The sequence below is a fragment of the Nipponia nippon genome, unplaced genomic scaffold (assembly GCF_047370975.1).
Source record: "Nipponia nippon isolate SJK-2023a ecotype South Korea unplaced genomic scaffold, ASM4737097v1 scaffold_14, whole genome shotgun sequence".
Classification (NCBI taxonomy): domain Eukaryota; kingdom Metazoa; phylum Chordata; class Aves; order Pelecaniformes; family Threskiornithidae; genus Nipponia; species Nipponia nippon.
In genome coordinates, this window is record NW_028262330.1 from 3,164,919 (window position 1) to 3,183,711 (window position 18,793).

Here is an 18,793-nt window from a genome sequence, read left to right on the forward strand (position 1 = left end):
ACCAAACGAAGCCTGATTACAACCAACATTACCAATACAAACATCCAAGCATCAGCGAATAAACTAAAACATCCAATAATTTTCCCAGTTGCTCACAACACAAAGTTTTCCATAGATCTACATTTTTACAGATACCCTGAATTCATCTTGGCATAATGACCTACCTCTGTATGTCTTGAATGAAGTGCATTGTATTCTTTCTTGAGTTCTGCCTCCCTCTCCTCAAGTCTGCTAACTGGAAGAAGAAAAATCAAAAAAGGAATTAAAATTAAATTCAGAGTTCTAGTAAATGTGAATTGCCTAGGACTAGGCAACCAGATCAGAGATGAGAGTATTCTGAGTAGCGAACAGCAAAGAGCATGATAAAAAGTATGTCTAAACTCTCAACACTTGAGCTTCCCAAGTACAGCAGCAGCAGCACAATCTGACATTCCCAGTCCTCGTAAAAAGGCCAAGTACTCTTTTCCCTAGCTGACTGCTAGTCCAACGAGAGGGGATTTTTATGTCCAAGGACAGCTTACTGCTCGCACCAATCCAGATTGGTTCATATATACACATGGAAAACATAGGAAGAGGCAGAAGCCACGCCACATAGCCAGACTCAATCTCGGATGAGAGCTGCGAGCTCCAGTTAAGGCTCTACATTGGTTTCCTAGAATATAACCACACAATCTCCAGAGGTGTTTAACTAGGACAAACATAAACAAGGTATTTTTTAAATAGCTTCAAGTCATATGTTGTGGTATTAAGAGTTCTGCTGGCATTCACTCATATTCCATTGAGTATTAAGGCAATAGATTCAGGGAAAGAAAACATTTGAACACTTCTGTAGGTATTCCGAGAAAGTAAAAATATCTAGCAGATTTAGTACAACTTTAGACAATAAGTTCATATTAAGAAGAGATGAGCTGGAACAAACGGTGCAAGTAATTTGCAGAAAAAAAAACAAAGAGAATTCAGAACTTTCTTCACACAGCTAATTCCTTCCATTCAAACAGAAAACATTTTTTGCTGCTTAGATGTGAATTCCATCTTTTTGGTTAGGTATTTCTGAGCACGATATTTACATGATATAAGCATGTGTTCCAAGTTCTGTAACTGAGCTTCTCTTACACCATTTGCCATGTTTAAATACCCCTGGGAAACTTCAAGTTTATAGTTACTCATCTCCAGAGACTCGTTGCTAAACGCACATTATCTGAAGACAAATGCCAGCATCTTCTCTGCCATTTGCATATTTTCATATTGCCAACTGGGTCTTCTGAAAACTAATTCTCAATATACCATTTCTTTTTGCTCCATAGATCTGTATTTCGGCACAGTATTTTATCATAAGTACGTTTCAATAAAAAAAAAAAAATCTTTGTCAGAGTCAAAAGCTGGAACCAAAATACATAATTGTCTACTCACTCAAATCTGCGTAAGCATTCTTAGCTCCTAATCTCATCTTGCTCTTATAAGAACACTAAGTTCCTTGACACACCTTTTGCACTCCACCTAAGCATTAAATCAATTTTTATTTATACTAATGCAAGACTGAACACTTTCATTTCTGCACTGTCATCAGACTGAACAAGAGTCCTTTGGGTCAAATAGCAGTAAGTGATGTATAAGTGTTTACAGCACAACATATATTAAAATGTATTTTACAGCACAATACATACATACATATTATTTTTGAGACGCAACGCAGCACACAAATATCTAATGAATGGAAGATTTTAGTTTATTATTTTTGGGCAACAGATGTTTTAAGCCTCCTCATACACTTAAAGGAAGGTTATATGGAAGCTTGTGGTAAGCGCCTACAGAAAGGAGTGTCAGAATTTGTAGTTACAAAGCGTGACATGACAAACCAAATTTTATCCACTCTCTTAGACTGACCGGTATTCCAGTCAGAAGTAATTACATTTTACAACAGTTGACCATCAGAGACATCCTAACAGTAACCAGTTGGTAGCTACAAGGCAGAGCTCAGCAGCTTTAGCTGCCCGCACCCCATCCAGCGACAGTTGTGCTCGCTTGTGAATCCACCATCTCCAGGCTTTGCATTACAGCTCCCAGTGTCTCTCCCTTCCCTGCAGACCAAGGGCCCGGTAACCCTTCTGCTCTGCTAGACCTGCTTTAGGACAGGCAAATAGCCTGGAAATCAGAAAGCGCAAACTGCGTGACTAATTGGCTTCGCGTTTTGTGAAACCGGCTCCCTCCCCTAGAAACAGCGTGCAAGCGCCCTGCGAGAGGCGGGCAGCCCTGCCGCCGCTCCGCGCCCGTGCCGCCTCCCTGTGAAACGCCACTGCTTCACGCCGGACGGTGAAGTCACGGTTCAATGCGGCCTCACCAGGAACCTGCAAAGAAACCACAGCAACGCACCCCGATGTTGTTCGGTATGCTCGTGTCTAGACAGTGCAGCCAACGCTGGCTCCTAGAGATTAATTTTATCTGGTGGATTCTGGGAAAAGTACTTGACACAGTGCGTTTAATGAAAATGAACGCCACGTTAGGTGTTACAAACACCCTTCCTTCTTCATAGCTGTCCATAACCCACCTTCATGGAATCCACAAAAGCGTTTCCCACCGTTACGGATAGAACAAACACTTTCACAACGGTTGAGGTTCCACAACGAAGCACACCATTTTCTCCTTCTACGGCCCAATTTCAAATAGTTCCTTAAATCAAGTCACAGAAGACACATGTACATAGATACAGGTACTGCGTGGTCAAGGAGGATATCTCCATCAAATCTGATAATTATTTTTGTTACGTACAAAGGTTAAAAAAAATGAAGGCCCTAGAAGATGATGTAATTGACATTCAGCGTTTTCTTCTGGAAGTCATTTCCATCTCAGTAACACATTATGGTCCTACAGCCGGAAGGTTCAGTCATAAGCAGATGTACACTAAGTTTACATAGCCTCAACAGACACCACATTAACAGTCCTCAAAACAGGCTTTTCCAATACCAGCAGGATGATACACAACACCGGAAACCTATTCTACCCCAAACAGGCCTCCCATCAAAGATAAGATCTTGATGAAACAACCAACCACCAGAACACACTTCCTTTTTCCAATTAAACAGAGATTAGGGAGAGATCAGATATTCCCTGAGAATCAGAGATCACCATGGACTTGAACACAGAAGATACCTGAAATTAGTGAAGAACAGCCAGAAGAATTTTGAGAAAGACCACCAGATTCTGTCCCCAAAATTTGGAGAAACTTATTAAGTCACTATTAAGGTACACTCCCATCAGCAGTAACAGGAAACTAAATAGGAGACAAAAGAAATGCCTTCCACCGGCACCCAGAAGTACATTTAAAACCAAGTTGTCGCCAGTTCCATTTTACCCCACCAGCACACGAGAGAGTGGAAGTCTGGCACTGCCCTGATAACGTCCCCCCAAAAGGAACGGAGCTGGGCGCTGGCACTGCCTGACACACGCTGGGTCTGCAAGGTGGCAACCAGACATGGTTCCCATCAATTTGACTCTTAAGTAACAATAATAAAAAAGCTCCTTTGGTATTTCAGTCTGAGACTTTTTTCCACTAAGATGTCAAATTTTTAATGGGTAGATGATAAAATCAGTTTGATGATATGCATCCTAAAAGCAAAATATCCATTGTCTGTTGTAAGATGTCTTTATAAAGCCATTATATCCTTGTTACATCATGGAAGATCTTACACTACAAGATTACATTGTGCAAGATATTACATGCGCAAAATATAATACACATCTAAAGTTTCACTACTCATGGCTGCAAGTCTACATGGAAAAATGTTAAAGGCCTTTCAGCATCATAAGTATGAACATAAAATACAAATATTCTAGTATTTTTAGGCTGACGAGAAAGCACCCCGCTGGAACACCAAACGCTTATGCCCAAGGTCTGCCTGCAACTTTCTCCAGCGCTGTCAATATCCTAACACATTCAATGACCTGAAGTACCAATCCTAATCAAAGTTCTCTCAAACCAAACAAGCCTAAAAATGGGAGATTAAATATTAAAGCAAACTAGAGAGAAGCCTCCGGAGTTTCTGCCTCCTGAGAGTATTACAAAGAATTAGGCAGCAAAACTGCCCACCCTGCCTGTTCAAAAATCAGAGCTTACCTCCCAAGTCTGATGGCTTTTACCAAGTTTGGAACACCCTCCATCTGTATGTTGTCCTCTGCCTCAAACTGCTGATAAGCCTGAGGGGGAGAAAGAGAAACAGACCTGCTAGAACGCCAGATCCAACCAGTACGATGCCTTGAAGAGGAATTACAAGTTCCTGCTACACAAGCCAGAACAGAGATCCAGCTCATTAACAAGCCTTTCCTAGCTCTAAGACTATCTGAAGGCTCTCCTTGGACACCCTTCATCCAGCTCCATTCTTAGAAGCAGGTCCCATACCAAAGTTAAGGTATAGATCAAGTATAATCAATCCCATGATCCAGTAGGACCTTATGACCTATTAAGTAGTTGCTGAAGAGCACATACATCAACCATGGACTGAAACAGGGACCGAAGCTATCAAACAAGTATTTAACCTGAAAGTGATAAGACCTGGAAATAAGCAGCACAGAAAACGGATTTGTAAAACAAGCGATAAATTCGACTCCTTGGCAAGACCGACATCTTCAAGTAGCTCTTACCACTGTGAACTATAGGTCTAGTTCTGAGTTTAAGAAGTAGGGCACTTTGAATTATGAAGACAATTTAGCTGTCAAGAATGCTCTTTTGATAGCAAATATCACCACATACAGCTGCATGGTCTTATCCCTGACACTTCTGGACTGTTCAAGTATCCACTACGTGTTAGACCCACAAAACCGCTGTAATTTATCACCAGAAACCTGTCAAAAAACCAAAATCTCCTTAAACATTCTGCTACAACCATTTAATATAAAGACAACCACATGCCAGGATATCCCTCACAAAGGCTGAAATTCAAATGAACAGGGATATATACATATAAGCCAACTTCTACCCAAAATCAAGTTAAAAATAATTTGGATCTAGTACCAACTTCTTGCCTAGTCTCCAGCCAAAACAGTGTTTCACTGAGAAAAGTTTTGATTGACTGGTTTGAAATCAGGGGGACGCTTCATTTATACATTTGGCCATTGCAGCAAGTAACTTTTCGAGAAAATCCAACATGAAGTCAGCATGAACACAGAAGATACAGCAGACCGGATTTGTTTTTAAAGCCCGATAACCAGTGACAACTCAGGAATGTAAGATTCTAAAAGACATTTAAAGCCATTTTCTTCATTGGTGCAACATTTACAGCAATAGAATTATAACAATCAAACTCCAGCACCTAAACCACTAGCACAATACTCCTGCAATTTAAAAAAGTACATGAGCGGTTAATTATATGCCAGTGGATTTCAACCTCCTCTCACCACTTTTGTTCAGGTATATTAATAGACGAGTTTAAAGCAGGCCAATCACTGCTCTAATTTTCTACTCCATTTTATTTTATCCACCAGTCTTGCAGCATGACTTGGAGCAACCTCCCGAGCTAACTGTACCCTCTGCTCCATCTAGTGGACTGCTGATTCCCACACCACCATACAGAAACAGCAGGTACTCTTGTAACTTCACAACATAAGGCAGCCATGAAGTAACTGGGAAACGCTTCAGCCACAAACAAAGCCTCCCTTTCCAGTACGCTTTGATGCTCACGCTTCTCCTCATAGAAAGATTCTTCAAGTTGAGTCAATGATACCTGAGGCACAGTGTAGGGAAGGGCAGTGGGGGAATCTGCAATGCAAACAAACCAATGCAGAGGAGAAACAGCTGCACTGAGAAAAAAAGTAGCAAACAGTAAGCTCCACATTTGTTAATCAAGACATATAGGAAGTCAAGCTGTTCTAGTCCTTCCTTGTTGGAAATAAGATTAGTTCTGCTGTTCTCAGTCCTTGAAAAATATGTAGGAACAATCCAGACCCCCACCAAACAAACCTCAACTTTTCGACTTCTTTCAAGGATCTATTGAAAAGCTTTCTTGTATTCCTTAGAATAAACACCACGGTTGAGCCATACCTAGAGATAGCATTACTGACAGATGTATTTCGTACCAGTTTAGTTATTCACATCATCATGTGCACAGATACGCAAGTCACAAGTCAAATCTTAAAACAATGTTAAGCTTCATGGCTGAAAGTTCATATTAACATCTCCTTGTTAACTAGACAGGTCCGTGTTAAATCGCTGCTGCAGCTCTATGCAGGTATATCTCGGAGTATTGGATGCCTTCAGACTATACATCAAGAGGTTGTCTGCCTGCGTGTACATTACAGTAATGCTGGCATCCGGAGAGCTCAGGTGAAAATAAAATACCAAATAACTTAACATCTACAGAAGATTCGCAACAGAACCTGGTCTTGCATTTTCTCTTGAAGCCAGTGAAAGCCATAGTGCTGCTTAGCTTCCAAGGAAAACAATCTCCATGTTTTTAGGTCAGCTGCCAAAACGTTTGTCTCATATCCCAAATAAAACCTACAGCAAGCGATATCAATTGCTGCACAATGTCACCTGATGTGGGAAACACAATCATCCCAACAGTTGCGTCACAACATTTGCAGCTCGGAAGACCAAGAGTTGTTTCTTGGTTTTGTTTGGTTGGGGGTTTTTTTGGTTTTTTTTTTTTTTTGTGTGTGTTTTTTGTTTTTGTTTGGTTGGTTGTTTTGTTGTTTGTTTGTTTGTTTTTTAACACATGTAGTTTTCCCCAAATATAACCTAACTTGAGCATAAATTACAAAGCTAAGGTTTGATAAACTTACAAGACATGGAGATATATCAGTGCCTTGGTTGTCCTGTCAAATGCAATGATACCTTGGTTGTACTTTAGCACTAGGCAGATCCAGAAAAGGAACCAAATCTTTCAACTCCCACAGCCTACCACCTCCACGAGAAAGCACTTCAACCATGCAGACATGTTTTTCAGATTCTCTCGTAAGTAAGTTACTCTGAGAATGATTCCTCAAGAAAGCATGATCCAAAGCTGTTCCATTCCTGTAGTAAGTCAAAATACACTACAGTCATCTTTCACTCCAAAAAATTTCATTAACTTACAGCCTGTAATACATAAAAAGAACTGACATTCCCAAAGGGGGATGCAAGGAAGGGAAAGAAATTAAACCTCCCGAGCCCCCACAGAATTCAGCGGCACAACAAGGCTCCATCTGGTAACCGGAGACTGAGCAGCATCCAAAGCAGCATCACGTGCCCTCGTGGAGCACTGCTGGACAAGCGAGCCGCATATTGCTATTACAAGTTTTTAACAGCTCTAAGTGCCTAGTTTTCCAGATTCAAGGTTGAAATTCAAAATATTCTAATGCTGCAAACTAATTATAAGCAGAGCTAGGGGTCTCACCACAAGCAAAGACTTGAAATAATGCAAAAGATATATTCAAGCTCTTGTAGGAAATGTTTAAGACATTAAACAGACACATCATTGAAGTGGATGGGAAGGAGAAGAAAAGAATTTAAGTGTTAAAATTTTATTTTTTTCGAAATGTGGCATTTGCTTGCTTGGTGCACCTCCACAATATTCAGAGGTCCCCTCTGCTGTTGAGAAAAAAAACAATCCATGAAAGTCTTGACAAGTCATAAAACAAAACAAAAAGAAGACATTTGCTCACACTCAGTAAAAGTTTGCTGAAGACTGACAGCAAGAGCTTCTGAAAACTCTGCCGGTGCCAACATCATCCCTAGGCAAATCTCCAGGAACTCTGTGATATTTAAATTCCTTTAACTTCCACAAGCCCCAGGCCCCCACGAGCGCCGGCACTGTCTTTCTCCCGTTCCCTGCACAGGTAATGCTGACAGCCAGCCCACACCAACGCAAGGGCAGAGGCAAACCATGGAAAGTTACAGAGAAGCGCAGCAGTGCAAAATGAGACGAGGAGACAGATCGCAGGCCAAAGAGCCACTCCACTACAGCACATTCCTGCACTCAAATAGAAGTTGCAAATCCTTACACCTCTGCTCTCCTTTAAGGAATTGTAAAATTTACCAAAATATCCCAGGATGCAACATGTCGCACCGTTTTTTGGCAGCGAGCTCGACTTAGGCAACCACCGCTACCCACCAAACACCAGGACCGAGTGCTATATATCACGCAAGAGTGGTAACTCCCTGTGCATCTGCCCCCACCATTCAGGATTTCATCATCTACTGTGGTCCCGCTCCTCCCAGCAGTGCCACCAGGTCACGCTGTCATCTCTCCCTCTTTCCATTTCCTCCTGTGAAAGAGCAGAGTACGGTAGTTCACTCTTCACTCTTCTAGGAGGTAGCTGACAGCAACTGTTTAAATTTGTAATGCAGGGAGTTAAAAAAAAAAAGCCAGGGAACCACAGGAACTTAGTAACTGGTTGACACAAAATAAGCTTCTTATTTCACTTCTTTAATTTCAAACAGCATATTTACTCCAACCCAGGTGGCTGAATATATGGCTATGAATGTAATCCCACATAATACATTTAAGTGCAAAGAAGTATTTCTTTTTTTTCCTTTAGTGTGACAATCACTTAGACTGCAAAAACAAGCACTTGCAATTCAGGACATAACAAAACTACAGCTTCTTGAGCAACTTTAACTGGCATGCATATTTAAGGACACATAATCATGCTTAACCGTAACCCTCTCCCAGGGCTAACTAGTCTTCACTAAATGCTCACGATGGACAGTGTTCAAAGGAATGAGTCGAAACTTTTTAATGGACAAAACTTGTTCTCACACACCTTGCTTATTTGAGGAAAACACACATATAGCACAAGAAGTACTCTACAAGAACCGAAAAGTCTTGTAGTTACAGTACTACATGGGACCACGTCTTACCTGTTTTCTATTCTGAACTATTAACCACATCATAAACTGACGTTGCTCTCTCAGACTCTATACCCCGACACCAAAAGGCAAAGCCAGGTTTTATTTGTTTACTTGCTCTGTGCCACGTATTTGCAATTCCCGTTATCAATGATAACACTACCACTATTTTGAATGTTGATGTGGTAACAGCTGGCAATACCACAGACTAATTTAGATGCACAGGCAGTAGTATACGAAGTAGAAGTGAAAAAATTATAGCTAGAAGACTCATAACCACATCCAGTGAATTAAAGTGACACGTTGGTATCTTTGGTACCATAGGACATACAAATCACCTTGCTTATAAAACAGAAAACAAGATAATGCAGTAGAGTTGGATTACTTCAAGAATACGTACACTAATATGGTTTTCACAGCCTAGAAATTTAGATCACTAAAAACAGTTCACTTGCGTAACATTCATTAGGTGTTCAACGATCGTGTTTACGGCCCCTTTGATCTTGCTCTGCAGCAGCAGCCTGTCAAATCTTCGCAGCAGTCTTTCATGTTGTCCCAGGCAAGTTATCAACCCAAATGATAAGCAAAACTCAATGTTCAACACAGCTCTATTGTTTCTCCAAAGTTACATTTTTGCCATCACAAAAGGTTTTTCCCCCCAATAAAAAGATTTTGGAATTATTTAAAAGTCAATGTTCTAACACCAGAACTTTATGCTGTTATGATTACTGTTTCAACAACATTATTTCTTACAACAAAAGTAGTTCTAGCCAACACCCCGTGGTTCTACTGGAACAATTGAATTTCTCATGCAAATACTTTCATTAATATGATATATGCACAATGTAATTAAAAGCTTAAAATCACATATGTATTTTTGAAGGCTTAATATTCAAGGCAAAAAAAGAATGTCACACAAACAGATTCATAGAACAATATAAAATGGTATTACATACATCAGCATATAAGTGAATTTCTGCAACAGAAACTCCAGCTATAATGCTACATACATTGCCAGGAATCCAAATTATTCTTCTTTTTTGTGCAACTAATTCATACTTTTTATTGTATTAACAGGAAAGGTAATGGCATATATGACCTGACGCAATCTTTATGCCATAATCCTGTTGTCAGAGTACAGGGTTTCCCATGAACAAGTTGTTTGGGCTGTGGGCTTAGAGCACAGGCGTTCTGGAATCAGTGTCCTTTGTTACCAAAACAGACCACTCAACTCTTGTTCCAATGTTTTCTTTTCCCCTCTTCTGCTGCTTTTAAACACACACACACACACACACACACACACACACTTCCATTCACAAGAATCATAGCATTTCTGACACAAGTCTCTACAATATGCTTTAAGATGATCCATTTTAGCTTGACTTGATCTATAAAGATACACTCCTGGAAACCAATCATCCTGGTTTTCACTAGAAAAGACTGCTTGAAGTGTTCCTCCATCACTGCCTGTACAGAATCGGAGAATATTTTAACTGCAATGGACCTGAAGAAGTACGTGCCTCTAAGATTTGTCAACAGCTTTCTAAACCATTCAAATTTCAGAAAGGTTCATCTCTGCATGCCACCTACGTTAATCTTAACACCAGGGCACTAATACTTCTACCCTGCTATAGGCTCACTCATGCCACTGAAAATTAAACTTTACAGGAAGATTGTTATACCTTAGGTTGAAAAAGAGAGCTATAACTTGTTACGTTATGGGCAGAAAAGGTGGCTGAGTAGAAACAAAGGAAGAAAGAATAGTGAAAAGGGGCTGTTTTGACAACTTGGCGCTCTGCTTTTAGAAACTGATCTTATCTCAAGCTTATCGGGCTTGATACAGTCTTGCTTTACATTTCTGCATGGCCCAGCAATAAAAGCTGTATATTAGTTGATAGACATGCTAGTCTTATGTCAAAAGAAGTTAGCTTAGAAGCTTGACCAAATGTTCACATTAATGCTTGTTGATCATTATTTCCACACTGTGCTAAAAAGGTTAAATGAAAACAAAAATCATAACCTTCGTTGCCTGTTTGACAGACTCACAGCAAAAAAAAAAAAATTAATACATCATTAGCAGCATAGGTCTTTCATCTTTAACTTAAGACTGCAAGGGGGGGGAGATGAAGCGAGAAGATTTCTGTGGGTTTGAGTATTTTTTTTCCTCTACCCGTAACTCAACTAGAAGTAGAAAAACCGGTGATCGAGTTTCATTCAATGACTATGTACCTGGATAAGAAGCAGTCCAGCAGAATGTCTCAGCTGTAATACAGTCACATTGTAACTTTCAGTATTTCAGGAAAACTGATCATTATCTTTTGCCAAAACTTACACAAGTTTTCGTAAATTACACAGAACATCCCTAAAAGTGGAAGTGTTCTTCCTTAACTCTTTTCCCATAAAAACTAAATGCCTCAGAAATACATAATTCAGCAAAAACTATACAAAAGCTAAGGAGAATCAGCATCAATGGTATACTCATCCCAGTACTGCTTCTAAACCCAAAGATTCCATTTATTTTTAGCACAGACAACAGTCTAATGGGAAGAAAATCAGCTTATTTTATGATTACTAACAAGGGAGTAAGTTCTAAATATCTCCTGAAAAAGTTGTTAAAGACGAAAGTAGCATGGTCTAAAAGGAAAACAAAACAAGAAGTAGGATACCAGCAGAATCAGATTATGAGTCACAAGCTTTTCTCTAATTTGTTTGCCTTAATTCTAAGGAAGACAAACTTGCACAAGAGTTAAACCTAGTTATCTGTCAAAATACAGCAATCGGATAGCACAGATATTTAGCATATGCGTTATCATTTTACAGAACGAGATTTAAAATGCACTAATATCACTTAAAGGGAGTGCAATATATTTTACTTACTTTGATCAGCATAGTTTTTTGCTTTTAGTTCAAGCTGTCGAGTTTGTGATTCTAATGCTTCCACTCTGGTCTGTAAGTCCTTTTTTTCTTGCTCTTGAGAATCTTCAAACTCGATAAATTTCTAAACAAAAAAAGTGAAGTTAGGCTCAACAATTAATTACAGGGTTGTTTTTTTTAAAGCCTGAGCAAAGTTCTTTCTCCAACAAGAAAGAACAGCTATACAGTCATTCCTAGATTTGTTTTTAAAAAGAATTTCACTTCAAGCAGCATGTAGGAAACAACACAGCAGCCCTTCATAGCAAGGAAGGGTGCAAGCAGTTTCCCAACCAACAGGAGAGATCTACAGCCCACGTTTAAACATGAAGGACGCCAACTATTTTAGTCCAACGTCCATCAGTCAAGCATCCAACCTGGGCTGCTCTGTGTAACCACTCTCAACTAAGTGCCAACTACTTCAGAGAAGGCTGCTTGGGACTAATATAAATATGAATTATTTCATTCTTTCCTAACTTCACACACTTGCCTGCCAATATGTGAATACAGAGACTCTTGGTATCCTTAGATTTGACTGGACATGGGTGAAGCATATCTTCACCTGTAAGCCACGAAGGTACAGACACTGCAGTAGGGACACACCAGCAACAGTGCCAACCAAAATGACATGCTCTCTTTTCATTCCCACCCAATTTCTATCATCGTTTGATAGGTTATAAAACGCTCAGTCTTCATCAAATACTTAATAACCATCTCCTACAATCTGTCAACAGCATAGAAAAATATTTACAGGCACTCTGCAATTGTGCTGATCATCATTTTCTGCTACCTTGATTTACCAGCTTTGTGTCTCTCAATATTCTGGAGTTCACTGATGTATATATCGGTGTTTACATTTTACAACTTAAAGTTACCAATTCATCATTATAGCGGTTTTTAAAGCGTATTTTTTGCTATTTATCTTAACCAAAACCTTAAGAAATTCAGTGTGTACTGGTAGCACAAAGAATACTTCTAATGGCCAAAGATGTCTTAGGTCATGTAGTACTCTATTCTGCATTGCAAAGAGAAGGCAAGGCCACAAACACAAGTTAAGCAGAAGGCTCACCGTACAGGGAGGAAAAGCATACCAGAAGTCTTTGCATAAAAAAAAAAACCCCAAACATCCAAGACAGCTAAAGGGTCAGAAGGAAGCTGCAGCTGGGTACCACATGGAAGCAAAGAGACAGAGGAGGCAGCAACTTAAAAAGAGTAAAGTTATAGGTGATCTGAATATAATTTTTTCCTACGTACTGCCAGGAAAGCTTAGTGGAAAAAATACTTCAAATGCTCACACATCAACTTTTAATAAGCTACTACCAAGTTTTAACCAATGTGTTTTATAGCTTTTACAAAAGCAGAAACCCGTAACGCTATGAAAAGAGCTTCAGTTTAACAGGGTCATCAGAAGAAGTTTTGCTTAAAAATTATCTCAGATGTAGAAATGCACCAAAACTGATGAAGTGGAATAAGAGCTCCTTTCAGACAAGCTCTCCACAGCTATCACAGGACTAGGCATGGTGTTCATATGACTGCGCTTGAAGCTAAATCACGAAACAATTGAGAAAGAGCTGACACTAGCCCAGGTGGCACTGCTTTGGGCTCTGCGATTTAAAACGAGTTCTTCTCCCACTTCAGAAAGCCAGATAGGCAAAAGTCTTTATACCCCTTAACACAAAGTTTGGGAATGTTAGTTTGTCAACGTAATACTGAAAAAAATCAAACCTTAAACTTGCTTCATGTCTCCTTCATAGTGAAGGATACGAGAGTTTTGCCCCTTTTATATTAAAGATTCGAGCCATGTCTGGCTTATTCTTAGCAGACTCCCTTTTTAAAAGGGCTTCAAAGTTTGACACAAATTTAGCAGTGGGGTTAAAGACCAACATGGTTTGTTAAATTAAACATGGGAAAACATGAAAGAAGAACTATAGAACTGTAGCATCTTTGTTTAGTTGCTTCTTTAATGATTTCCAAAAGTCAGATGCGTCTCATAACTTGCAAAAGGCCAGTGACAATTATACTTTTGAACAAACAAACGCCATCAATGTCATTGTTACTCATGAACTAAAGATAGATATAATTTTATATTTCCTCCCAAGTTCTTCAACTGCAAAAGTGGTTTGGTATTAAAGTTAAATAGTTTGGTTATTTTCCACTAGTTTACCTACATTTTGTTAAAGTCAGAATTTAAGTTACAACCCTTCAAAGTATTTTTATAATTAATTAAAGCTGGGCAATTTTTTTTCTCCCTGCTGAAAACCATACCTGATCAAATCATGGCTTGAGTACTTTAGACTTTGAATGTTTCTGTTTGGTTTCATCTCTCCTTCCCGTGACAGTGTTAACATGGGCAGAGGCCCAGGAGATTGATCATCTCATCCTGGCTAAGCCTGTATGCCTACGATGGAAGGACTAGTCAGATAAGCCACCACAGCAGCCAAGGATAGGCTGAGCACCTATATTAAAAGACTTTTTTTTTTTTTAATTTACATTGACAATACACTCAAATATTGCACATCAGCTGCATTGTTTAAAGTAAATGCAGCAACCTATGTAGGAACATGTCTGCCACTCAGTATATGGATATTAGACATTCCCTTATTTCAACCCAAGCTACTGGTTACACAAAATACCAAGGCACACAAAAAAAAACAAACCCAACCTCAAACCAAAAACACCTAGCTTCCATCATTTTAAGTGACACCCTGTCTAGGCCACAAAACCATATCTTACAACTCTAACAAGAAGTGAGGGGTTTTTTTTAGCTTTTTTCTTTTCAGTAGAACACGAACACGTCTTTAAACCAATCAGCCCGAATACCACAATGTTACAGAAGATACGGCTAGGACGGTCCTTAAAAGGTCGTCTTGTTTCAGGGCTCTGATGCTCAGTGTCAATGTCTGGATCCTAATTTTGATTAGGATATAATGAGTGTAAGCACAGGAGATGATGCATGCCTCCTTCTGCATGTACGTACTGCTGAAATCCAAGCCTGTGATACCTTCATAAACTATGTTGGGCAACTCCCATTTAATCCTTCCCATTTTCTCCAGGCAGTATCAACTATGTCATTTCAGACAGACATTTGTCTAACCTGTTCTTAAAGGCCTCCAATAAAAGTATGAAAAAGCACTTCACCAATAAGATTCAGAAGTCTTTATGTAATCAGTTTTAAATCTACTTAAAGTTTACAGCAATAATCATTGCAATAAACACGAGCTCAGCCTACACAATGGAACGGCACAGCACACACATGTGGAGCCCTCTCTCATGCATATAACCATTTATCACTTAGTGACACAGTACTAGCCAAATGAAACATTTTTTTTCCTACATTTATGTCCGCTTCTGTTTCCTTATATTCTAATTTGTTTTCCCGTCACACGATCCAGGTGCAATACTAAGCCCATCTGATGTCAAGGTTCCACCTACCTGGCAGTCTTTATTACCCTATGACATGTACTTCAGTAACCTTTATTGCAATGATACCAGCTTTTCAGCCAATGGCATGTTCTTCCTGGAGTAGGTAGAGAAAATTAACTACGAAGCCAGCTCAGCCGGATTCGGGGTAAAGAAAAATATACGTGACTGAAAACAACCTAGTAACTTTTACAGTATTTTAGCAAGCTTTCTGTATAATGGATCTCAATTTTGCTCTGATATAAATTCAAAATACTTAAACTCCTACTGCAGAGTGTTCACGTAACATACAAGCCTAAAGAAGAAAGTTAACTTTGGGAACAGGAAGAAAAGGCAGCCATCAAGTTCACGCTATTACTTAAACTAATTTTCATGGTGATAAATCCTTTGTCATGGTTGCAAAAGTAGCAACGATGTATTGAACATCAGATTTCAAAAACAGCTTAATCCCACCAACAGCAGAAAAGCTAAAAGATATTAGACAGCTTGACACGGCTAAAAGGAGTAGATTTTATCCTGTTTCCAAGTCCACACAAAACCCCTTCTGCTAGCACACACACAGGCATGGAGCAGCATACTTCTGTAGAAGTAAAACTTAGCAGTGTATAAAATAGCAGAACCCCAAATCCTTCTTCCTCTCCCACTTCTTTGTGGCAGGGCGTGCTGCCTAACGTTCCCTAAGTGGGAAGATAAGTTATGCAGAACTGTAAGCAGAACAGCAGAATAGCTGGTTCCTCTATTTCTTCAGCTACATCACAAAACGTACCATGGCAGAAGTCAGACAAGTGACTTCACAGCAATGAGAAGGATCGCGGCTGTTACCTAGAGGACTGAGAAGTAGGCCCAGAACTTCTGAAATCATCTTTTTATTTAAGTTACTATAACAGAAGTCCACAGGCAACAACTTTCAAGATGTTTCTTTAGTAACGCTTCTTAAGGAAAGGAAATAAAGGAGGCAAATTAGGACAATGGTGTAAGGAGATTCCTATTCAAATAGTAAATCATTAATATTCATCAAGATGCTGCTGCAAATAAGAACTCCTACAACAGCAAGCAGAACGTAAAAGAAGATATGCTAATTCTTCAGGACCGTCAGAACAGACGATAGGGAATATTAAACTTAGTAGCTCAAAATTCCCCATTTTGCTATCAGGTTACACAAGCAACCTCCACAATCAAAGCAGCACACTAAGCCAGTAACGTGGTGTCCAAGAAGAGCAGTGCTACATTCATGTTCCCTCCTTTCGTTTCAACCATACTGCATCCATCAGATTACCTCAATGTTTGAAAAAAACGGTTGCAACAATCAAGTCTGAATAAAACACGTACCTCTCATGAACATGCCATGCTTTATCTACGACGTTTTCACATATGTACAGCATAACTGACCTCAGCACGTACCAAAAAAGATGACCTTTGCGCTTACAATTGAAAATACGGTCTTTGATCTAACTGCACTTTGGAAAGCATCGGTAAGCCGTCTTGCAGCATGAGTACTAGTTTTTAGACTGCATAATCCTTGCCACCTCCAGTTAATTTCTCATGACACAAAGAAATGGAGATCGCAGGGAAGTACACTACCAACAGAAGTATGTACAGCTCCTGAAGAGCCACAAGAACACAGTTAATACCGTATTCTGTTTCATCATATTGTTACGGTTTCTGTTCTGCTGCCCGAGGCCTGCTTTTTTCAATCTGGCACATGCTGCCTGTGTTTCAAGCCTGATTGATTTTCTCATGAATTAGTTCCGAAAATATTTACCAGTCTCCTACTCCCTTAATAAAAATAAAATATGTTTTCTAAAAAAGCCTCTTACATGCAGCTTGTGTCAGAACTAGCCATTAAGTCTGTATGGCAATAGTTCCCAGACTGAAGTCCATAAAGCACTGTCAAACAACTGCATGTTTGACAAGGAGGATGAATGGTCTGTTGGTCCAAGACTTCGGGGGACACCCTTCACGCCACATTACTTCATAGCAAGCTACTGAAGTCCTGGAACAATTCGGACAACATTTTTCACTCACTTATAACTGTAATGTACACAAATATTTGTACTGGGCTAACGTTTTTCAAGTTAAGTTTTCATTGTCAATATTGCCTTCACCCTCAGTATTGTTATTTTTCTGATTTTTGGAAAATTTAGAAGGTAAGCACAACCACAGAGATAAGCACAGGACACGACGTCTGGAAATAGACTTGTCAGATGGCTTGTTCTGTTACAGATAATGCCGTCAATCCAATTTCCTACAGGAGTTTGGCGAGACAATGAGCTGCAGAAGTTATCCTCCACAGCCGCTTCCTATTGTATCGCTTTATAATCTTGCAGAAAATAACGCTTCACAAGCTTATTTATGCTCAAGTAATTCTTCGATTTTTTTTTATTTTTATTTTTATAGTAACATCCTAAGTCAGAGTTCATGTCATTGAACAGTCTGCACCACCTGTTGCTGACTGCAGCTTTTATGTACCAACTTTGAAGAACTACAGCCTAGACAGCACTTATCTCCATTCTTTTTGCAATGCCTCCTCGCTATGGTTTGTAAATACCCTCTACAGCTGACCCGAGAGGGACTATCCGCTCCTGCCACCGAGAAACACAGAGGTGAAGGGAAAGAGCGGAGCAGCCAGCGCACGGTTCCACGACTGCTCTGCAAAGCTGCGCTGCTCCTCCTCCTCCACGGAGCTGGCGACTGGAAGGGCAGCGCCCCAGAAGAGGTATGGGAGAGCCCTGCGGGGAGGCCGGCGCTGAGGAGGGGGCTCGGGGACAGAGGCGACGGCGCTCTGCCACCGGCGGCGGCCGCCACGGCACGACGCTGCCCGGAGCGGCACGTACCGGCTCCTCCGGGGCGCCGGAGGCCCGACCTTCCCTCCTCCCAGACGCACGTCGCCACCTGAACTCGGCACCCGGCGGCTCCCGGCCCCTCAGACAGGAGCCCCCCGCCCCGGGGCCTCCCTTCGCGGGAGCCGCCGCCGGGCCGCGGGGCGCCCCGGGCCCAGCTACCGCAGGCACCCCGCCCTCGGCGGCCCCGAGGGAGGCGGCCCGGCCGCCGCCGGGGACAGGAAGCCCCCCCCCGCCTCCACGGAGGAAGCCCGGAGCCGCCGCCCGCCTCGGGGACGGGCCCCCGCCCTCCACCGGCTCCGCTCCCGCCTCAGCCCCCGGGCCCGGCGCCCGCCCTCACCTCCTCGGCCTGCTTGCGCAGCGCCTTCTCCCGCTCGTACTGCGTGAGGAGCTGCTCGTTGTCGTCCCGCAGCAGCTCCAGCTCCACGCTGGTCTCCTGGCTGTGGGCGCACACCGAGTCCAGGTTCTCCAGGACGGCCACCACCAGCGGCATCAGCTCGGCCACCACCTCCTCGTCGTAGCGCCCGATCAGCCGCTCGAACTCGCGGTAGATGGAGCCCGCCAGCCCCGACACCCGCTCCGACATCATGGCGGGGCCGGGGCCGCCGGGGTCCTCCTGGTACACCACGCCGTCCGCCAGCTCCATGGCTGCCGGCGAGCGCCTTCCCTCTCGGGGCCCGGCAGCGGCTCAGCGCGCTCCCGGCGCCTCCTCCTCCCTCTGCGGCGGGGCCTCGCCTGCAGCCCAGGCGGGGGGGGAGGGGGGGGGGGCGGCGAGCGGCCCTGGCGCACGGCACTGACCTCACCC

The 18,793-nt window shown here is 41.6% G+C and overlaps 1 protein-coding gene across 4 annotated transcripts in view; it reads right to left on the bottom strand.

The window, feature by feature from the left end:
* SPAG9 (sperm associated antigen 9) overlaps nt 1–18,759 on the bottom strand; it is a 65,692-nt gene extending 46,933 nt beyond the window's left edge. For 3 of the 4 annotated variants that reach the window (XM_087750668.1, XM_087750666.1, XM_087750665.1), the window contains exons 1-3: nt 18,329–18,759; nt 11,696–11,816; nt 165–235 (exon numbers count right to left, since the gene is read on the bottom strand). In XM_087750668.1, the coding sequence (XP_087606794.1) occupies nt 165–235; nt 11,696–11,816; nt 18,329–18,634 (498 nt within the window). In that variant the 5' untranslated portion in view covers nt 18,635–18,759. The remainder of the gene's footprint in view (nt 1–164; nt 236–11,695; nt 11,817–18,328) is intronic. The other variant, XM_087750669.1, reaches the window with a different exon arrangement.
* Nucleotides 18,760–18,793: the final 34 nt, after the last annotated feature.